Below are 19,160 nucleotides of genomic sequence, written 5' to 3' on the forward strand. Positions count from 1 at the left end.
AGATAGTCCTCCCCATACGTTTGCGTGAATCCCCGGGCTACAAGGCGTGCCTTATACCGTTCTATCTCCCCATTGCTCTTGTATTTGATAGTAAAGATATATCTTGAGGTGACTGCTCTCTTACCCTTGGGTAGGTCAGCTTCATCCCATGTGAGGTTTTGTATCATGGCCGTGTTCTCGGCATCAACAGCGTCCCGCCATACCTTATGGTCTTTGGCCTCATCATAGGTTCTTGGAATCCAGTGTTCATCAATGTGGCCAAGGAAAACTTGATGTTCCTTAGGAAAGTGGGCAAGTGAGCACACGGCTTGAATCGGATGAGCAATGGCCACATTGTTGTAGTAGACACGGGTGTTCTTCCAATTGGTAGGAGGATATTTGATGCGTTGACTGCGCCTTAGAGGGACTATGGTTCCAGCTTCCAGGTTGGCACAGCCTGGTGTAATGATTTCCTCAAGTGGCTCGGCCGGATCCTCGGTCGGCTCGGCAATGTTGTCTGCGGGTAGTTCAGTTGACTCCTCAGGCTGCTCGATTGGATCATCAGTATGGATGTCATGTTCAGGCTCGCGCAATGGTTCAGGGTGAGCTGGTGAGGTAGGGCTGGCCGGCTCGGTATTGATCCGATCATTGTCAAATCCTAACCGCTCAAGAAGAACTCGGAGGTTGCGTGTTCGATCAGATGGTGAGGATGAGAGATTGCGTAGCTCATCCCAATTCTGTTCATCATAGAATCCTTGTGTCTCTATAAACTTGACATCGCGAGATACTAGGACTCTCCTTGTTGTAGGTTCATAGCACTTATACCCCTTTTGTGTAGTGGAGTAGCCAAGAAACATAGCCTTTGTACTCTTAGCATCAAGCTTGTCCCTTAGCTCACATGGTCGCAACACATAGCACACACACCCAAAAACTCGTAAGTGATTAAATGTAGGTTTGTCCTTAGTTAATACCTCAAATGGTGACAAGTATTTGAGGATCTTTGTGGGGGTGCGGTTGATAAGGTAACAAGCAGCTAGCACAGCATCTCCCCAAAATCTCTTTGGAACCCTTGTGTGGAACATCATAGACCTTGCTACCTCCATGAGATGCCTATTCTTCCTTTCAGCTACCCCATTTTGTTGAGGTGTGTATGGACAGCTAGTTTGGTGTAGTATTCCATGGTTGGCTAGATATTGCTTAAAGGCATGGCTTGTGTACTCTCCACCATTATCTGATCTCAAAATTTTAATCTTGGCATGATAGTGGTTAGAGACATAATTTTGAAAATTAGTAAAAGCCTCAAGAACTCTATCTTTAGAAGGAAGCAAAGTTATCCAACTATATTTTGATTTTTCATCAATAAAAGTCACAAAATATTTTTGATTTTGTCTAGATAAGCAAGGGGATGTCCAAACATCAGAATGAATTAAATCAAAACAATTTTCATAAATAGTACTAGAATTAGGTAAAACAGCCTTGCAATGTTTACGAAGAATACAAGCCTCACACTCCTCATTTTTAAAAGAAATATTAGGAAACATTAAAGATAAAGCTCTTGTGTGAGGGTGTCCTAGCCTAGCATGTAAAATAGAATCACTAGGTTTAATAATAACCGAATTAAAACAAGATGCAGTAGAAGATAAATTCAAGTCCTCAAGCATATAGAGATCATCCTTGGAACTTCCTTGACCAAGAACCTTACTTGTCTCAATATCCTGAAAATGAACATTGTTAGGACCAAATATTGCATAACAATTTAAATCAGTGGTGGCCCTTTTAACTGATAACAAATTAGATGTGAAATTAGGCATGTAAAAGGCTTTAGTTTCTTTATCAAATAATTTTAAATTCCCTATGCCTTTAACAGGAACTTTCTCACCATTAGCTATCACAACATTACCATTAGCAGGTTTAATATCACTAATTAGCCTAGAATCACTAATCATGTGGTGAGATGCACCAGAATCAACAATAAGGGGTTTAATTTTATTTGAGGCAAGAAATGTTTTACCGGAGGCCTCCTTTAGGGCCTTGATGAGGGCATCGAGGTCTGACTTGCGTACCAGCTCCGAAGATGCCGCCAACGCCACTCCGTTCCCCTCAAGCGTCTGGCCACTTGGTGTTGAGGTCGCCGCCTCGCTCACCATGCTGGCTTGGTTAGCTCTAGGTCCACCTCGGCTTGTTCCTCCACGGTTTATGCGGAGGTGAGGGTGAAGGATCCAGCAACGGCTCTTGAAGTGGCCGACCTTCTTGCAATGTTCACACACCGGTGGGTTCTTATCCTCCGGTTTGTAGTAGCCACGATTTGCGGAGGCCACCTCAGCTTTGTTGGCGGTCACTAGCTCCCCCTTGCCTCCAAACAACCCCATGGAACCATGTTCCTTTTGAATTTGGTTACAAACATCATCAAGACTAGGGAGCTTGTCCGACCGTAGAATATGCTTGATAAGGTCATTGTAGGAGGGGTTCAAGGTCAAGAGAAGGCCGAACACCTTATCTTGTTCACGCCTCTCATTCAGAATGGCCGGATCTATAGTCGCTGGCCGGAGCATCTCTAGTTCAGCCCAAAGGGACCTAAACTTCCCAAAGTGCTTGGTGAACTCCATGTCTTCTTGGTTGAGATTGTTGATAGCCCTCTTAATCTCAAAAATTCGGTTTACATTTGTAACATTCCCAAAAACATTCTTGAGAGTGTCCCACAAGTCTTTTGCTGTCTCGCAATAAGAGTAAGCTTCAAGTATAGGTGCATCTAGGGAGTTTTGAATGATAGCTAGGACTCCCTGATCTTCTTGAAACCACTTGTTCTTCTCTTCCGCGACAAGATCCTTGCCGTCTTTGGTGGTCTCGCCACTAGGAGCTTCGCTCGTCTCAACATGGGACCAAAGTCCTCGGCCGCATAGGGCTGTATTTGTGGTTCTAGCCCACAGTAAGTAATTCTCTCCCTTGAGAGTAACAGGAACAATGAGAGTTTTGGTAGTTTCCATGGAAAAAGATGAAGAGACCGTTGGTTAAAGCTATTGTCCAACGGTTAAAGAAAGAAGATTCAAGAACAAGAAATTTTAAGAACAAGAAAGAGAATGCGGAAGGGAGTGATGGAGATTTGAGGCAAGAACAGAATCAAATCTGCTCTGATACCATGTAAGATTTAAAGTAGAAAGATTTGAGAAAGAGGAAGAGTTTGAATTCGGACAAGGGTGAGAGGTGTAGAGTGTATGCGAGTGTAAAGGAGAGTAGAGAGGAGAAAGAGAGTTAAACTCTTTTCTTACTTGAATTAGAACATACTTACAAACCATATATAGAGCTATACAAAGAGGATATTCTTCCCTAGGATCCTATGTACACATTAATGGGAGATAGCGACATCTCCTTATTCCTACATGTGACTAAACCCTTGACTTCCCACTTGCAAGTTGCCCAACGGCTATAATAGAAAGATCTCGATGATAGGAGATCGTTGGAAGCTCTCCTTAGTGGATTGGGCTCATGAGATACGAGATGGCTTGGACAGCCCATAGGTTGTCGATTGTACGGACGTCCGTACGGTTGTACGGACGGTGGTGGCCAAGGTGGTGTGCCAAACTCATACCGGAAACACTAACAAAGCTGTTTACAGCTTCTAAGCAATGTTTTCTTGGTTTTAGCCTGTTTTGGGATAAAATGGGTATAAGTGGCTTTTAAACTATCCACATCTATCATAATCTCTTATAATTATTAGTTGCATTGGATTAAGACACATTTTAACCCCATCAACACTAACATAGCTGTTTACAGCTTCTAAGCAATGTTTTCTTGGTTTTAGCCTGTTTTGGGACAAAATGGGTATAAGTGGCTTTTAAACACTCCACATCTATCTCAAAGTCTTATAATTAGTTAGTTGCATTGGATTAAGACACATTTTAACCCCAGAAACACTAACATAGCTGTTTACAGCTTCTAAGCAATGTTTTCTTGGTTTTAGTTTGTTTTGGGACAGAATGGGTATAAGTGGCTTTTAAACTCTCCACATCTATCTTAAAGTCTTATAATTAGTTAGTTCCATTGGATTAAGACACATTTTAACCACAGAAACACTAACATAGCTGTTTACAGCTTCTAAGCAATGTTTTCTTGGTTTTAGCCTGTTTTGGGACAAAATGGGTATAAGTGGCTTTTAAACTCTCCACATCCATCTTAATGTCTTATAATTAGTTAGTTGCATTGGATTAAGACACATTTTAACCCCAGAAACACTAATAAAGCTGTTTAGTGCTTCTAAGCAATGTTTTCCTTGTTTTAGCATGTTTTGGGACAAAATGGGTATAAGTGGCTTTTAAACTCTCCACATCTATCTCAAACTCTTATAACTAGTCAGTTGCATTGGAAAAAGACACATTTTAACCCCAGAAACACTAACATAGCTGTTTCTATTGATCAAAAGAATAAGCCTAAGGCAGCCATGGCCGTCCGTACGAGTATTGAATATGGGCTGTCCGTACAAGTGTGGTGAAATGGCCGAGTCTTCTAGTGATAAGGAATGGAGAGGAGGCCTGCTCATCCTAAGCCCATTAGAAGACTCTAGAATTCCCAAGATAGCCGTTGGAGGGAAAGCGCAAGTGGAGCAAGAAGAGTCACGGGTGATGTTTGGTTTAAGGAGACTAAGACGGGTCGCTATCAACCTTGGGATTAGTCTCTTCTCTCTTCCTGTCCCTATCACTTAGCTGTGCGGTTTGTAAAGGGTGTAGCCCTAGAGTTTCTCATGATATAAATAGGCATTAGCCTACATTGTAACCGATATTCTTATGGAACAATAACCTAATCTTTTCTTCTTCCTCATTCTCTTTGTCTACCGACATCTCTCATCACTCTCTTGATTCTCTTCTTTATTCTACAAAGTCTAACATGGTATCAGAGCAAGTTCTTCGATTCTCTACAGTCTAATCTCATTCTCCTACTCATTTCTACACTCTAGTCTCCTTATCTTCGTTTCTTCTCACTCACATCTCTTTTATTCTCCGGGTAAAAGCTTTACCCATCGGTCCATAGAAATCCGACCATGGAAAACGCCAAGCCCATTGTTTCACCGGTTGTCCTAAAGGGGACAAACTACTTGCTGTGGACAAGAACCACAAGAACCGCCCTTGGAGGTCGTGGCCTTTGGAGTCATGTCGAGTCCGACTATGTCCCAAAGAAAAACCCCAAAGGAGAGGACGCTTCCGAGGCGGAAGCGGAGGAAGAGAGCGAGAGGAAGGCCAAATGGTTCCAAGAAGACCAAGTTGTCCTATCTGTTCTCCAAAACTCTCTGGACACGCCTATCCTTGAGGCCTACTCATATTGCGAGACGGCCAAGGAACTGTGGGAAACACTTAAAGGCGTGTATGGTAATGTCTCTAACATGACTAGAGTCTTTGAGGTCAAGAAGGCCATAAATGATCTTAACCAAGATGATGTGGAGTTCACTAAGCATCTTGGTAAGTTCCGTGCACTATGGTCCGAGCTTGACATGTTGCGGCCAAGTACACTTGAGGCAAGTGTGCTAAACGAACGAAAGGAGCAAGACAAAGTCTTCGGACTCCTACTTACCTTGAATCCGTCCTTCAACGATCTCTTGAAGCACATCCTAAGGGCCGAGAAGCTCCCCTCCTTTGAAGATATTTGCTCCCAAATTCAGAAAGAGCAAGGATCCCTTGATTTGTTTAGCGGTAAGGGGGAGCTTGCTTCGGCCAACAAAGGAACGTACAAGCAAGAGGAGAGGAAGTGGTTGGTGTGCGACCACTGCAAGAAGCGGGGTCATCTGAAAGACAAGTGCTGGGTTCTCCATCCTCACCTCAAGCCGGCCAAGTTCAAAGCCAACCTCTCAAAGGAAGCGGTTAGCGATAAAGGAGCCGGATCATCAAAGCAGGGAGATGAGGTGGCCATGACCGCAGCCTACGGAGATGTGGTGAGGAAGTCAGACCTTGAGGCTCTCATCCGCTCCATTGCTTCACTCAAGGAGTCTGGTATCTCTTTCTTTACTTCTAGGCCTAGCAAATCGCTTGTTATTGACTCGGGAGCCTCACATCATATGATTAGTAACCCTAGTTTAATTGACAACATAAAACCGGCCTTAGGAAATGTTGTTATTGCAAATGGAGAACAGATACCAGTAAAGGGAATAGGGGACTTGAAACTATTTGATAAAACCTCAAAAGCTTTCTTTATGCCTACCTTTACCTCCAATTTACTATCGGTTAAGAGGGCCACAAATGATTTGAACTGTTATGCAATCTTTGGTCCTAACAATGTTTATTTTCAGGATATTGAGACTGGAAAGGTTCTTGGAGAAGGGCAAGGGAGTGGAGATCTCTATGTCCTAGAGAAAACCGATCCAAATTTATCCTCTACTAAGTCCTGTTTTGTTGTTGATTCGAATATGGTGTGGCATGCTAGGCTAGGCCACCCACATTCACGTGCTTTAGGGTTGATGTTTCCTAATATTTCTTTTGATAATTCTACTTGTGAACCTTGTATTCTTGGAAAACATTGCAAGTCTATCTTTCCTAAGTCAACTACTATTTATGAGGATTGTTTTGATTTAGTTCACTCAGATGTTTGGACATCACCATGCCTATCTAGAGATAATAACAAGTATTTTGTGACCTTTATTGATGAAAAATCAAAATACACTTGGATTACCTTGTTGCCATCTAAAGATAGAGTATTTGATGCCTTTATCAATTTTCAAAACTATGTGACTAATCACTTCAATGCTAAACTTAAGGTACTTAGGTCTGATAATGGGGGGGAATACACAAGTTGCAAGTTCAAAGAACATCTCTCCAAGCATGGCATTCTCCATCAAACTAGTTGTCCCTACACGCCACAACAAAATGGTGTGGCCGAGAGGAAGAACCGGCACCTCATGGAAGTGGCGCGGGCAATCATGTTCCATTCGAGTGTTCCTAAACGATATTGGGGTGATGCCGTGATGACTGCATGCTACCTAATCAACCGAACACCAACTAGAGTTCTTCATGACTTATCTCCATTTGAAGTACTAAACAAATTTAAACCATCTCTTGATCACTTACGAGTTTTCGGCTGTGTTTGTTTTGTGTTAGTACCAGGAGAACAAAGGAGTAAGCTGGATGCCAAAAGTACAAAGTGTATGTTCATTGGCTACTCCACCACACAAAAGGGGTACAAATGTTATGATCCGGCCACAAGTCGACTATATGTCTCTCGAGATGTCCGGTTTCTAGAACATGTGGGCTACCATGACAAGAGGGATTGGAACAGCCTTAAAGATCTCGCTCACTCACCTAATGACCGAGCTTCGAGTCTACGGTTCCTTCTTGATCACCTTGGCAACCCATCTCCACCAACGGGTGCCGTGCGGCCAACACTAAGTCAAATTTCTACCAATGGTGGGTCTGACCAAGGAGATGCAAATGACAATGGTTCAGCCCAAGATGGTGAATCTCTCGAGACTGGCCTACCCATAACCGGCGTTCCCGTCCCTGGCCCTACAACGGACACGCATGCTCCGGCGGCGGCCTCTACCGAGGAAAACACGGAGACGGCTCCTACGGACGGTACGTCCACCGTGTTGCCTAGCGTGGATCCACTTCCGGCACCAGTCCTGCGTCGGAGCACCAGACCTCGGTCGGATCCCTCCACTTGGAAGAACAAGCGTGTCTATTACAATAGCCAAGCTGTCGCTCATCCCATTCAGTCCGTTTGTTCCCTTGAGCTGTTACCTGCGGATCACCAAGCTTTCTTCGGCCAAGTGGACGCCAATTGGATCCCGCAGACATATGATGAAGCCAAGGCACATCAAGTTTGGTTAGATGCGGTCAAGGATGAAACTGGCGCCATGATCCGGAATCATACGTGGGACGAATCGGATCTTCCTCAAGGCAAGCGGGCAGTTAGCTCCAAATGGGTGTTTACCATAAAATATTTGAGCAATGGTGACATTGAACGGCATAAAGCCAGGTTAGTGGCCCGTGGCTTCACCCAAACCTATGGCGCGGACTACACGGACACCTTTGCACCCGTGGCCAAGCTCCATACGGTTCGGGTTGTGCTGTCACTTGCTGTCAACCTTTCATGGGACTTATGGCAGATGGATGTGAAGAACGCCTTCCTTCAAGGTGAACTTGATGAAGAAGTGTACATGACGCCTCCTCCCGGCCTTGAAGACATGGTTACACCCGGAAAAGTCTTGAGGCTACGTAAGGCCATCTATGGCCTTAAGCAGTCCCCACGAGCGTGGTACCACAAACTAAGCGCCACTCTCAAGACTGATGGTTTTACGCGATCGGAGGCTGATCATACTCTCTTCACGCGTCGCACCTCTATTGGTTGGGTGGTGGTGCTCATATACGTCGACGACATCATCGTGACTGGTGATGATAAGGCGGCCATTCAGGACACCAAGGACTCTCTCAAGTCGGTATTTGACATCAAGGACCTTGGGGAACTCAAATACTTTCTTGGTATTGAGATTTGTCGCTCACCGGAAGGACTCTTCCTCTCACAACGCAAGTATACTCTTGACTTGTTAGAGGAGACTGGCAAGCTTGGTGTGTCTCCGGTTGCTACGCCCCTTGATGAAGATTACCAGCTCAAGCGAAAGGGGGAGAGCTTACGGGCAATGGAAGGCCGACCTAAGGAACCAATGGACGAGCCATTCTTAGACGTCACACGCTATCGCCGGCTTGTAGGTAAGCTGATATACCTTACTATCACACGACCTGACATATCTTATGCTGTGAATCAGGTTAGCCAACATATGAAGGCACCAAGCAAGTACCAATGGAGTCAAGTCGAGAGGATCCTAAGCTATCTCAAGGGCAGTCCGGGTCAAGGTATTTGGATGGGCAAGAATGACAACACCGAAATCGTTGGCTATTGTGATGCGGATTACAATGGCGACACGCTGGATAGGAGATCCACCACTGGGTACTGCACGTTTGTTGGAGGCAACTTGGTTACATGGAGGTCTAAGAAACAAAAGGTGGTTTCATGCTCTAGCGCCGAGGCCGAGTATAGAGCTATGAGGAAGCTCACTAACGAGATGACATGGCTGAAGGGCCTACTCAAGGATTTAGGCATCGAGACAAAGCAGCCCATGACCATGCACTGCGACAATGAAGCGGCCATCCACATTGCCACAAACTCAGTCTTTCATGAGAGGACCAAGCACATAGAAAGCGATTGCCACAAGGTGAGAGAGAAGATTGAAGAAGGAGTGGTGTTACCATGCCACACAAGGAGTCAAGATCAGCTAGCTGACATCTTCACCAAGTCTGCAAGCTCCAAGGTTTGTGATCACATCTATAGCAAACTTGGACTTGTAGACATTACACGGCCATGATCAAGCTTCTCTAATCCGTGGACAGCACACTCTTTTTCCCTCGACTTGGTTTTGTCCCATGAGGTTTTCTAAGTCAAGGTTTTTAATGAGGTGCTGCTTCACGGGTTCCAAGCTTAGCCATTTCATTAGGCTAAGCTTGAGGGGGAGTATTGATCAAAAGAATAAGCCTAAGGCAGCCATGGCCGTCCGTACGAGTATTGAATATGGGCTGTCCGTACAAGTGTGGTGAAATGGCCGAGTCTTCTAGTGATAAGGAATGGAGAGGAGGCCTGCTCATCCTAAGCCCATTAGAAGACTCTAGAATTCCCAAGATAGCCGTTGGAGGGAAAGCGCAAGTGGAGCAAGAAGAGTCACGGGTGATGTTTGGTTTAAGGAGACTAAGACGGGTCGCTATCAACCTTGGGATTAGTCTCTTCTCTCTTCCTGTCCCTATCACTTAGCTGTGCGGTTTGTAAAGGGTGTAGCCCTAGAGTTTCTCATGATATAAATAGGCATTAGCCTACATTGTAACCGATATTCTTATGGAACAATAACCTAATCTTTTCTTCTTCCTCATTCTCTTTGTCTACCGACATCTCTCATCACTCTCTTGATTCTCTTCTTTATTCTACAAAGTCTAACAGTTTCAAGCTTCTAAGCAATGTTTTCTTCGTTTTAGCATGTTTTGGGACAAAATGGGTATAACTGGCTTTTAAACTCCCCACATTTTAACCCTTGGTTTTAGTTTGTTTTGGGACAGAATGGGTATAAGTGGCTTTTAAACTCTTCACATCCATCTCAAAATATAACTATGCAGTTGCATTGGATTAAGACACATTTGAACCCCAGAAATACGAACAAAGCTGTTTAGTGCTTCTAAGCAATGTTTTCTTGGTTTTAGTTTGTTTTGGGACAGAATGGATATCAGTGGCTTTTAAACTCTCCACATCTATCTCAAACTCTTATAATTAGTTAGTTGCATTGGATTAAGACACATTTTACCCCAGAAACACTAACATAGCTGTTTATAGCTTCTAAGCAATGTTTTCTTGGTTTTAGCCTGTTTTGGGACAAAATGGGTATAAGTGGCTTTTAAACTCTCCACATCCATCTCAAACTCTTAAAATTAGTTAGTTGCATTGGATTAAGACACATTTTAACCCCATAAACTCTAACATAGCTGTTTACAGCTTCTAAGCAATGTTTTCTTGGTTTTTAGCTTGTTTTGGGACAAAATGGGTATAAGTGGCTTTTAAACTCTCCACATCTATCTCAAACTCTTATAACTAGTCAGTTGCATTGGATTAAGACACATTTTATCCCCAGAAACACTAACAAAGCTGTTTACAGCTTCTAAGCAATGTTTTCTTGGTTTTAGCCTGTTTTGGGATAAAGTGGGTATAAGTGGCTTTTAAACTATCCACATCTATCATAATCTCTTATAATTATTAGTTGCATTGGATTAAGACACATTTTAACCCCATCAACACTAACATAGCTGTTTACAGCTTCTAAGCAATGTTTTCTTGGTTTTAGCCTGTTTTGGGACAAAATGGGTATAAGTGGCTATTAAACTCTCCACATCTATCTCAAAGTCTTATAATTAGTTAGTTGCATTGGATTAAGACACATTTTAACCCCAGAAACACTAACATAGCTGTTTACAGCTTCTAAGCAATGTTTTCTTGGTTTTAGTTTGTTTTGGGACAAAATGGGTATAAGTGGCTTTTAAACTCTCCACATCTATCTTTAAGTCTTATAATTAGTTACTTGCATTGGATTAAGACACATTTTAACCCCATCAACACTAACATAGCTGTTTACAGCTTCTAAGCAATGTTTTCTTGGTTTTAGCCTGTTTTGGGACAAAATGCGTATAAGTAGCTTTCAAACTCTCCACATCTATCTTAAAGTCTTATAATTAGTTAGTTGCATTGGATTAAGACACATTTTAACCCTAGAAACACTAACATAGCTGTTTACAGCTTTTAAGCAATGTTTTCTTGGTTTTAGCCTATTTTGGGACAAAATGGGTATAAGTGGCTTTTAAACTCTCCACATCTATCTCAAACTCTTATAACTAGTCAGTTGCATTGGATTAAGACACATTTTAACCCCAGAAACACTAACATAGCTGTTTACAGCTTCTAAGCAATGTTTTTTTGGTTTTAGCTTGTTTTGGGACAAAATGGGTATAAGTGGCTTTTATACTCTCCACATCAATCTCAAACTCTAATAATTAGTTAGTTGCATTGGATTAAGACACATTTTAACCCCATCAACACTAACATACCTGTTTACAGCTTCTAAGCAATGTTTTTTTGGTTTTAGTCTGTTTTGGGACAAAATGGGTATAAGTGGCTTTTGAACTCTCCACATCTATCTCAAAGTCTTATAATTAGTTAGTTGCATTAGATTAAGACACATTTTAACCCCAGAAACACTAACATAGCTGTTTAGTGCTTCTAAGCAATGTTTTCTTGGTTTTAGGTTGTTTTGGGACAAAATGGGTATAAGTGGCTTTTAAACTCTCCGCATCTATCTCAAACTCTTATACTTAGTCAGTTGCATTGGATTAAGACACATTTTACCCCCAAAAACACTAACAAAACTGTTTAGTGCTTCTAAGCAATGTTTTCTTGGTTTTAGCCTGTTTTGGGACAAAATGGGTATAAATGGCTTTTAAACTCTCCACATCTATCTCAAAGTCTTATAATTAGTTAGTTGCATTGGATTAAGACACATTTTATCCCCATAAACACTAACATAGCTGTTTACAGCTTCTAAGCAATGTTTTCTTGGTTTTAGCCTGTTTTGGGACAAAATGGGTATAAGTGGCTTTTAAACTCTCCACATCTATCTCAAACTCTTATAATTAGTTAGTTGCATTGGATTAAGACACATTTTAACACCAGAAACACTAACAAAGCTGTTTAGTGCTTCTAAGCAATGTTTTCTTCGTTTTAGCCTGTTTTGGGACAGAATGGGTATAAGTGACTTTTAAAATCTCCACATCTATCTTAAAGTCTTATAATTAGTCAGTTGCATTGGATAAAAACACATTTTAATCCCAGAAACACTAACATAGCTGTTTACAGCTTCTAAGCAATGTTTTCTTGGTTTTTAGCTTGTTTTGGGACAAAATGGGTATAAGTGGCTTTTAAACTCTCCACATCTATCTCAAAGTCTTATAATTAGTTAGTTGCATTGGATTAAGACACATTTTAACCCTACAAACACTAACATAGTTGTTTACAGCTTCTAAGCAATATTTTCTTGGTTTTAGCCTGTTTTGGGACAAAATGGGTATAAGTGGCTTTTAAACTCTCCACATCTATCTCAAACTCTTATAATTAGTTAGTTGCATTGGATTAAGACACATTTTAACCCTAGAAACACTAACAAAGCTGTTTAGTGCTTCTAAGCAATGTTTTCTTGGTTTTAGCATGTTTTGGGACAAAATGGGTATAAGTGGCTTTTAAACTCTCCACATCAATCTCAAACTCTTATAATTAGTTAGTTGCATTGGATTAAGACACGTTTTAACCCCATCAACACTAACAAAGCTGTTTAGTGCTTCTAAGCAATGTTTTCTTCGTTTTAGCATGTTTTGGGACAAAATCGGTATAAGTGGCTTTTAAACTCTCCACATCTATCTCAAAGTCTTATAATTAGTTAGTTGCATTAGATTAAGACACATTTTAACCCCAGAAACACTAACAAAGCTGTTTAGTGCTTCTAAGCAATGTTTCCTTGGTTTTAGCCTGTTTTGGGATAGAATGGGTATAAGTGGCTTTTAAACTCTCCACATCTATCTCAAACTCTTATAACTAGTCAGTTGCATTGGATAAAGACACATTTTAACCCCATAAACACTAACATAGCTGTTTACAGCTTCTAAGCAATGTTTCTTGGTTTTAGCCTGTTTTGGGACAGAATGGGTATAAGTGGCTTTTAAACTCTCCATATCTATCTTAAAGTATTATAATTAGTTAGTTGCATTGGATTAAGACACATTTTAACCCCAGAAACACTAACAAAGCTGTTTAGTGCTTCTAAGCAATGTTTTCTTGGTTTTAGCATGTTTTGGTACAAAATGGGTATAAGTGGCTTTTAAACTCTCCACATCTATCTCAAACTCTTATAACTAGTCAGTTGCATTGGATTAAGACACAATTTAACCCCAGAAATATTAGTATATATGAAGGAGAAGAGAGAGTGAGGCCGGTGAGGCCGAGCTGCACAAGGAAGAAGAGAGTGGCCGGTAAGGCTGCTAGTACAAGAAGTGTGGCCGGTAAGGCCATGAGTGGTGTGGGAGCGGCCAGTAAGGCCGTGAGCACAATAAGAGTGGCCAATAAGGCCATGTGGGCCGTGAGAGCAAGGAGAGTGGTCAGCAAGGCCATAAGTGCAATATAAGAAGAACAAAGGCCTTATAAGAAGAAGAAGCCCAAGAAGAAGGAAATATCTCACAAGGAAGGGAAGAAGGATCCAATGGCCATAAGGGAAGGAGATCTAACGGTCACAAGGCATGGAAGGGAAGGAAATCACGTGTGGCTTTGGTTGGGAAGCATAGCGAGTCAACCAAAGACAAGGAGCTGTCCCTTTCATCTCTCCTTTGAATCCCTTGTGTGCCTAACGGCTCTATGCCTTTGTTTTCTCTATATTAAGCTGTAATTCTCTCATATGTAACACATCACAATACAACAATCTAATAGAAGAGATCCGATTTCCCCTCTTTTACCTTGTGTTCTTGTTCTTAGCTTCAATGTAGATAGTTTAGGGAATCGGTTAGGGGCTGCCCTTAAGGCAGCCTATTCTCTTCTCAAATCCCACCTAAACTCTTCTTATTTATTGCTTTACTAAGTCTAGATTATGGGGAGTTCATCACAAGTTGATGTTCTCTCCTCCCCCTTGAGAATGAGTTAGTTTGTTGTGGGTAAAGGGGGATTCATTCACCAAGTGTTTGTCTACCCTCTCTTGTGAGCTTTGTCTCATAAATCCCAACATGGTATCAGAGCAGGTTCTGTTCTTGGTAATTTAAACTCATTCTCAAAGTCGTTTTCTTAGGAGTTAGCTTAGTTAAAGTTTTAGACTTTGCTTAGGTGTTAAATCGCTTAGCTTAGTTTCTTTAAAGCTTTAATTTTGCTTTTGTTGATTAAATCGATTCTCTAGCAGCTCATTGTTGAGTAAGCTTGGTCTCTTGTCTTGTTAGAATTTGTAGACCAAGTGTGTGGAAAGAAATCGATTTTACAAGCCCCATCCTTAAGCTTTACCGATTTGGTAATAGCTTTGTTTATTTTGGGATGTGTGGGAAGTGATGAACCATTGAGCAAATTGTGTTGTTCATGGTGAGGATTCACGGTTCTTGTGTGCTTGTATGAGCCACGAAATTCTTAGGATTTAGTTCTCTTAGGATTTAGTTAATTTTCCTCTAAAGGTTTAATTTTGCTTTTGTTAAATTTCCTTTAAAGGCTTAATTACTAAATCGCTTCTTCTTCTTCTCAAGGTTGAGAAAGCTTTGTTTCTGGTCATATGGTGTGTCCAGGTTCGAGTTTGAGGAAGAGAGAGACTTTATTTTAGCATGTAGAGCCCGCTTGGTCAAATAGATTCAAGTTGGTCCAAGATGCATTCTTTTAACCGTTGGACAATAGGTTGTTCCAAAGGCTTTTGTTGTTTCTTCTTTGCTTGGGACCACGAAAAACATCTTCTATATGTTATCTTTGTGGATCTAAAGCCTTAATCTCTTGAAGAACACTTGTTTAAGTGATTCTACAAGGAGTTTTGTTGTTAAACCTTTGGAGAAACTAATTTTCCATAAGGTCCATTGTGTTTCAGCCATTAAAGCACCAAAAGAGATTGTCTTCTTGGATGTTCTTGGCTGTCAAAGCTTCGTTCAACTCAAGAAAACAGAGTTAAACTCTGTCCATAAGAACTCTTGAGCAGATTCTCTATTCTACTCTCCATTCATCTTATACTACCGCCAATACTCTCCCTTATACTCTCACTTTCTATTCTCCATATATACTCTTATTAATTCTCTAAATTCTCTATTTTATTTTCAGTAATATTCTATATTCTCTATACTCTAATCTCTAACAATCTCTTGTTTAGAAACTGTCCCATTGAGTTTTGGTTTCAGTTTCAAACTTGAAGATTGTGTGGAGCTCGCCTACTATCTCAAGAAGAAGAAGTGGCGAGGTTGAAGGCTACAAGATAGCCATGAGGAGAGCGCAGCACAATGCCTGGAGTTAGAACCAAGGGCCACCAAGTCTTTGTTAAGCTGGTGGAAGGTGATGAATCAGTCCAAGAGCATGTGTGTTAGTGCCAAGTTGTTGATCGGATGTGCACAATGGTCTTTAGGAAAGGTGATGCACAAGGTTTCAACTGTTGATTGGATGTGCACAAGAACGGTGATGCACAAGGCTTCAACTGAGGTGATGAGGTTTCAGCCCATCATCAAGTAAAGGTTACGGGGGAGATCAAGTGACTTCAGACCGTACCTCACAGATTCTGCTCGGCCACAAGCAAAAGTCTTTACTTAAAGCTCAGCCGAAGCGTCTCAAAGATCGACTCGGACGAAACCCTTCCACTGCGATTCGGCTTCCGCGTTCTTCATTAAAGTTCGAGACCACAGAGTCATCTTGCCAGTGGAAGTGGAATCATACCAATCCGAGCAGCCGTTCGAAAGTTATGTCCGATTCAGTGGGCATGTGTCAGTCTGACAAATAAAACTGACCGGGTTTAAAACCATGGTTAGAGGAGCGGTCTCAAGGAGGAATTCCAAACCGCAACTGTGATCAACTCTCTAAAGGCTGTGCTCTAAACTCTTCTCTATTTTAATTCATAAATTCATTACCTTAGCTTCATTACTAGTCTTTAGTCTTTAAATATGATTCTTCTTAAATTGTCACACTTTTAGAAATTTTCTTTGATATTCCTCATAGCAAACACTTATTCTTTTCTTCTTTATCACTTGTTTAAGGGTAAAGGAGACTATGAGAGCCTCAAAGTAATTCTAAAGGAACAAGGATGGAGATCATAAGGAATGTGCTAAAGGCAAGGAGGGCTAAGGAAGTGTAGCGGTTCAAAGGCTTAAAGAGAAGAGAGCTGGTTCTTGACAAACCAAGATCATTGCGACATCAAGGAACGTGGAGACTACACTCTTTTTACTTAACAAAGTTTTCTCCCAAGTGGTTTTCTTTGTTAAGGTTTTTAATGAGGTAGTCCTCACGTGTCCACGCTTGATCTTTGGTCCCCATGGTGCCCTGCAGATCAAACGTGCGGGGGAGTATTAGTATATATGAAGGAGAAGAGAGAGTGAGGCCGGTGAGGCCGAGCTGCACAAGGAAGAAGAGAGTGGCCGGTAAGGCTGCTAGTACAAGAAGTGTGGCCGGTAAGGCCATGAGTGGTGTGGGAGCGGCCAGTAAGGCCGTGAGCACAATAAGAGTGGCCAATAAGGCCATGTGGGCCGTGAGAGCAAGGAGAGTGGTCAGCAAGGCCATAAGTGCAATATAAGAAGAACAAAGGCCTTATAAGAAGAAGAAGCCCAAGAAGAAGGAAATATCTCACAAGGAAGGGAAGAAGGATCCAATGGCCATAAGGGAAGGAGATCTAACGGTCACAAGGCATGGAAGGGAAGGAAATCACGTGTGGCTTTGGTTGGGAAGCATAGCGAGTCAACCAAAGACAAGGAGCTGTCCCTTTCATCTCTCCTTTGAATCCCTTGTGTGCCTAACGGCTCTATGCCTTTGTTTTCTCTATATTAAGCTGTAATTCTCTCATATGTAACACATCACAATACAACAATCTAATAGAAGAGATCCGATTTCCCCTCTTTTACCTTGTGTTCTTGTTCTTAGCTTCAATGTAGATAGTTTAGGGAATCGGTTAGGGGCTGCCCTTAAGGCAGCCTATTCTCTTCTCAAATCCCACCTAAACTCTTCTTATTTATTGCTTTACTAAGTCTAGATTATGGGGAGTTCATCACAAGTTGATGTTCTCTCCTCCCCCTTGAGAATGAGTTAGTTTGTTGTGGGTAAAGGGGGATTCATTCACCAAGTGTTTGTCTACCCTCTCTTGTGAGCTTTGTCTCATAAATCCCAACAAGAAACACTAACAAAGCTGTTTAGTGCTTCTAAGCAATGTTTTCTTGGTTTTAGCCTGTTTTGGGACAAAATGGGTATAAGTGGCTTTTAAATTCTCCACATCTATCTCAAACTCTTATAACTAGTCAGTTGCATTGGATAAAGACACATTTTAACCCCCACAAACACTAACATAGCTGTTTAAAGCTTCTAAGCAATGTTTTCTTGGTTTTAGCCTGTTTTGGGACAAAATGGGTATAAGTGGCTTTTAAACTCTCCACATCTATCTCAAACTCTTATAATTAGTTAGTTGCATTGGATTAAGACACATTTTTATTGATCAAAAGAATAAGCCTAAGGCAGCCATGGCCGTCCGTACGAGTGTTGAATATGGGCTGTCCGTACAAGTGTGGTGAAATGGCCGAGTCTTCTAGTGATAAGGAATGGAGAGGAGGCCTGAAGCCCACTAGAAGGATCGAGAAGCACATTATAACCGTTAGAGAGAAGGGAAGGAAATAGTCACATGTTTGGTAAGGATGGGCTGTCGCTTTCACCTTGGGATGTAGTGTGTCTCTCTCCTAATGTCCCTATCCCACTTGTGTGTCTCGGTCAAGGGAGTAGCCCTAGTTTGTGTTTCCTTAAATAGGCTCATAGCCACCTTGTATTATTGATTCTTATGGAACAAGAACCTAATCTTTTCTTCTTCCTCATTCTCTTTGTCTACCGATATCTCTCATCAATCTCTTGATTCTCTTCTTTATTCTACAAAGTCTTACATGGTATCAGAGCAAGTTCTTCGATTCTCTACAGTCTAATCTCATTCTCCTACTCATTTCTACACTCTAGTCTCCTTATCTCCGTTTCTTCTTACTCGCATCTCTTTTATTCTCCGGGTAAAAGCTTTACCCATCGGTCCATAGAAATCCGACCATGGAAAACGCCAAGCCCATTGTTTCACCGATTGTCCTAAAGGGGACAAACTACTTGCTGTGGACAAGAACCACAAGAACCGCCCTTGGAGGTCGTGGCCTTTGGAGTCATGTCGAGTCCGACTATGTTCCAAAGAAAAACCCCAAAGGAGAGGACGCTTCCGAGGCGGAAGCGGAGGAAGAGAGCGAGAGGAAGGCCAAATGGTTCCAAGAAGACCAAGTTGTCCTATCTGTTCTCCAAAACTCTCTGGACACGCCTATCCTTGAGGCCTACTCATACTGCGAGACGGCCAAGGAACTGTGGGAAACACTTAAAGGCGTGTATGGTAATGTCTCTAACATGACTAGAGTCTTTGAGGTCAAGAAGGCCATAAACGACCTTAACCAAGATGATGTGGAGTTCACTAAGCATCTTGGTAAGTTCCGTGCACTATGGTCCGAGCTTGACATGTTGCGGCCAAGTACACTTGAGGCGAGTGTGCTAAACGAAAGGAAGGAGCAAGACAAGATCTTTGGACTCCTCCTTACCTTGAACCCATCCTTCAATGACCTCTTGAAGCACATCCTAAGGGCAGAGAAGCTTCCCTCCTTTGAAGATATTTGCTCCCAAATTCAGAAAGAACAAGGATCTCTTGATTTGTTTAGCGGTAAGGGGGAGCTTGCTACGGCCAACAAAGGAGTGTACAAGCAAGAGGAGAGGAAGGTGTGGGTATGCGACCACTGCAAGAAGCGGGGCCACCTGAAAGACAAATGCTGGGTTCTCCATCCTCATCTCAAGCCGGCCAAGTTCAAAGCCAACTTCTCAAAGGAAGCGGTTAGCGACAAGGGAGCCGGATCATCAAAGCAGGGAGA

General features: G+C 42.1%; 1 protein-coding gene across 1 annotated transcript; it reads right to left on the bottom strand.

Annotated features, from left to right (window-relative positions):
- Window positions 1-705: 705 nt before the first annotated feature.
- On the bottom strand, window positions 706-2,963 carry LOC147919293 (uncharacterized). Its single transcript, XM_087503925.1, has 2 exons — window positions 1,991-2,963; window positions 706-716 (listed from the first exon to the last, which is right to left on the bottom strand). The coding sequence occupies exons 1-2, from the start codon at window positions 2,961-2,963 to the stop codon at window positions 706-708; spliced, it is 984 nt and encodes a 327-aa protein (XP_087360051.1).
- Window positions 2,964-19,160: the final 16,197 nt, after the last annotated feature.

The sequence above is a fragment of the Camelina sativa genome, chromosome 20, assembly GCF_030686135.1.
Source record: "Camelina sativa cultivar CO46 ecotype springtype chromosome 20, ASM3068613v1".
Taxonomy (NCBI): Eukaryota; Viridiplantae; Streptophyta; class Magnoliopsida; order Brassicales; family Brassicaceae; genus Camelina; species Camelina sativa.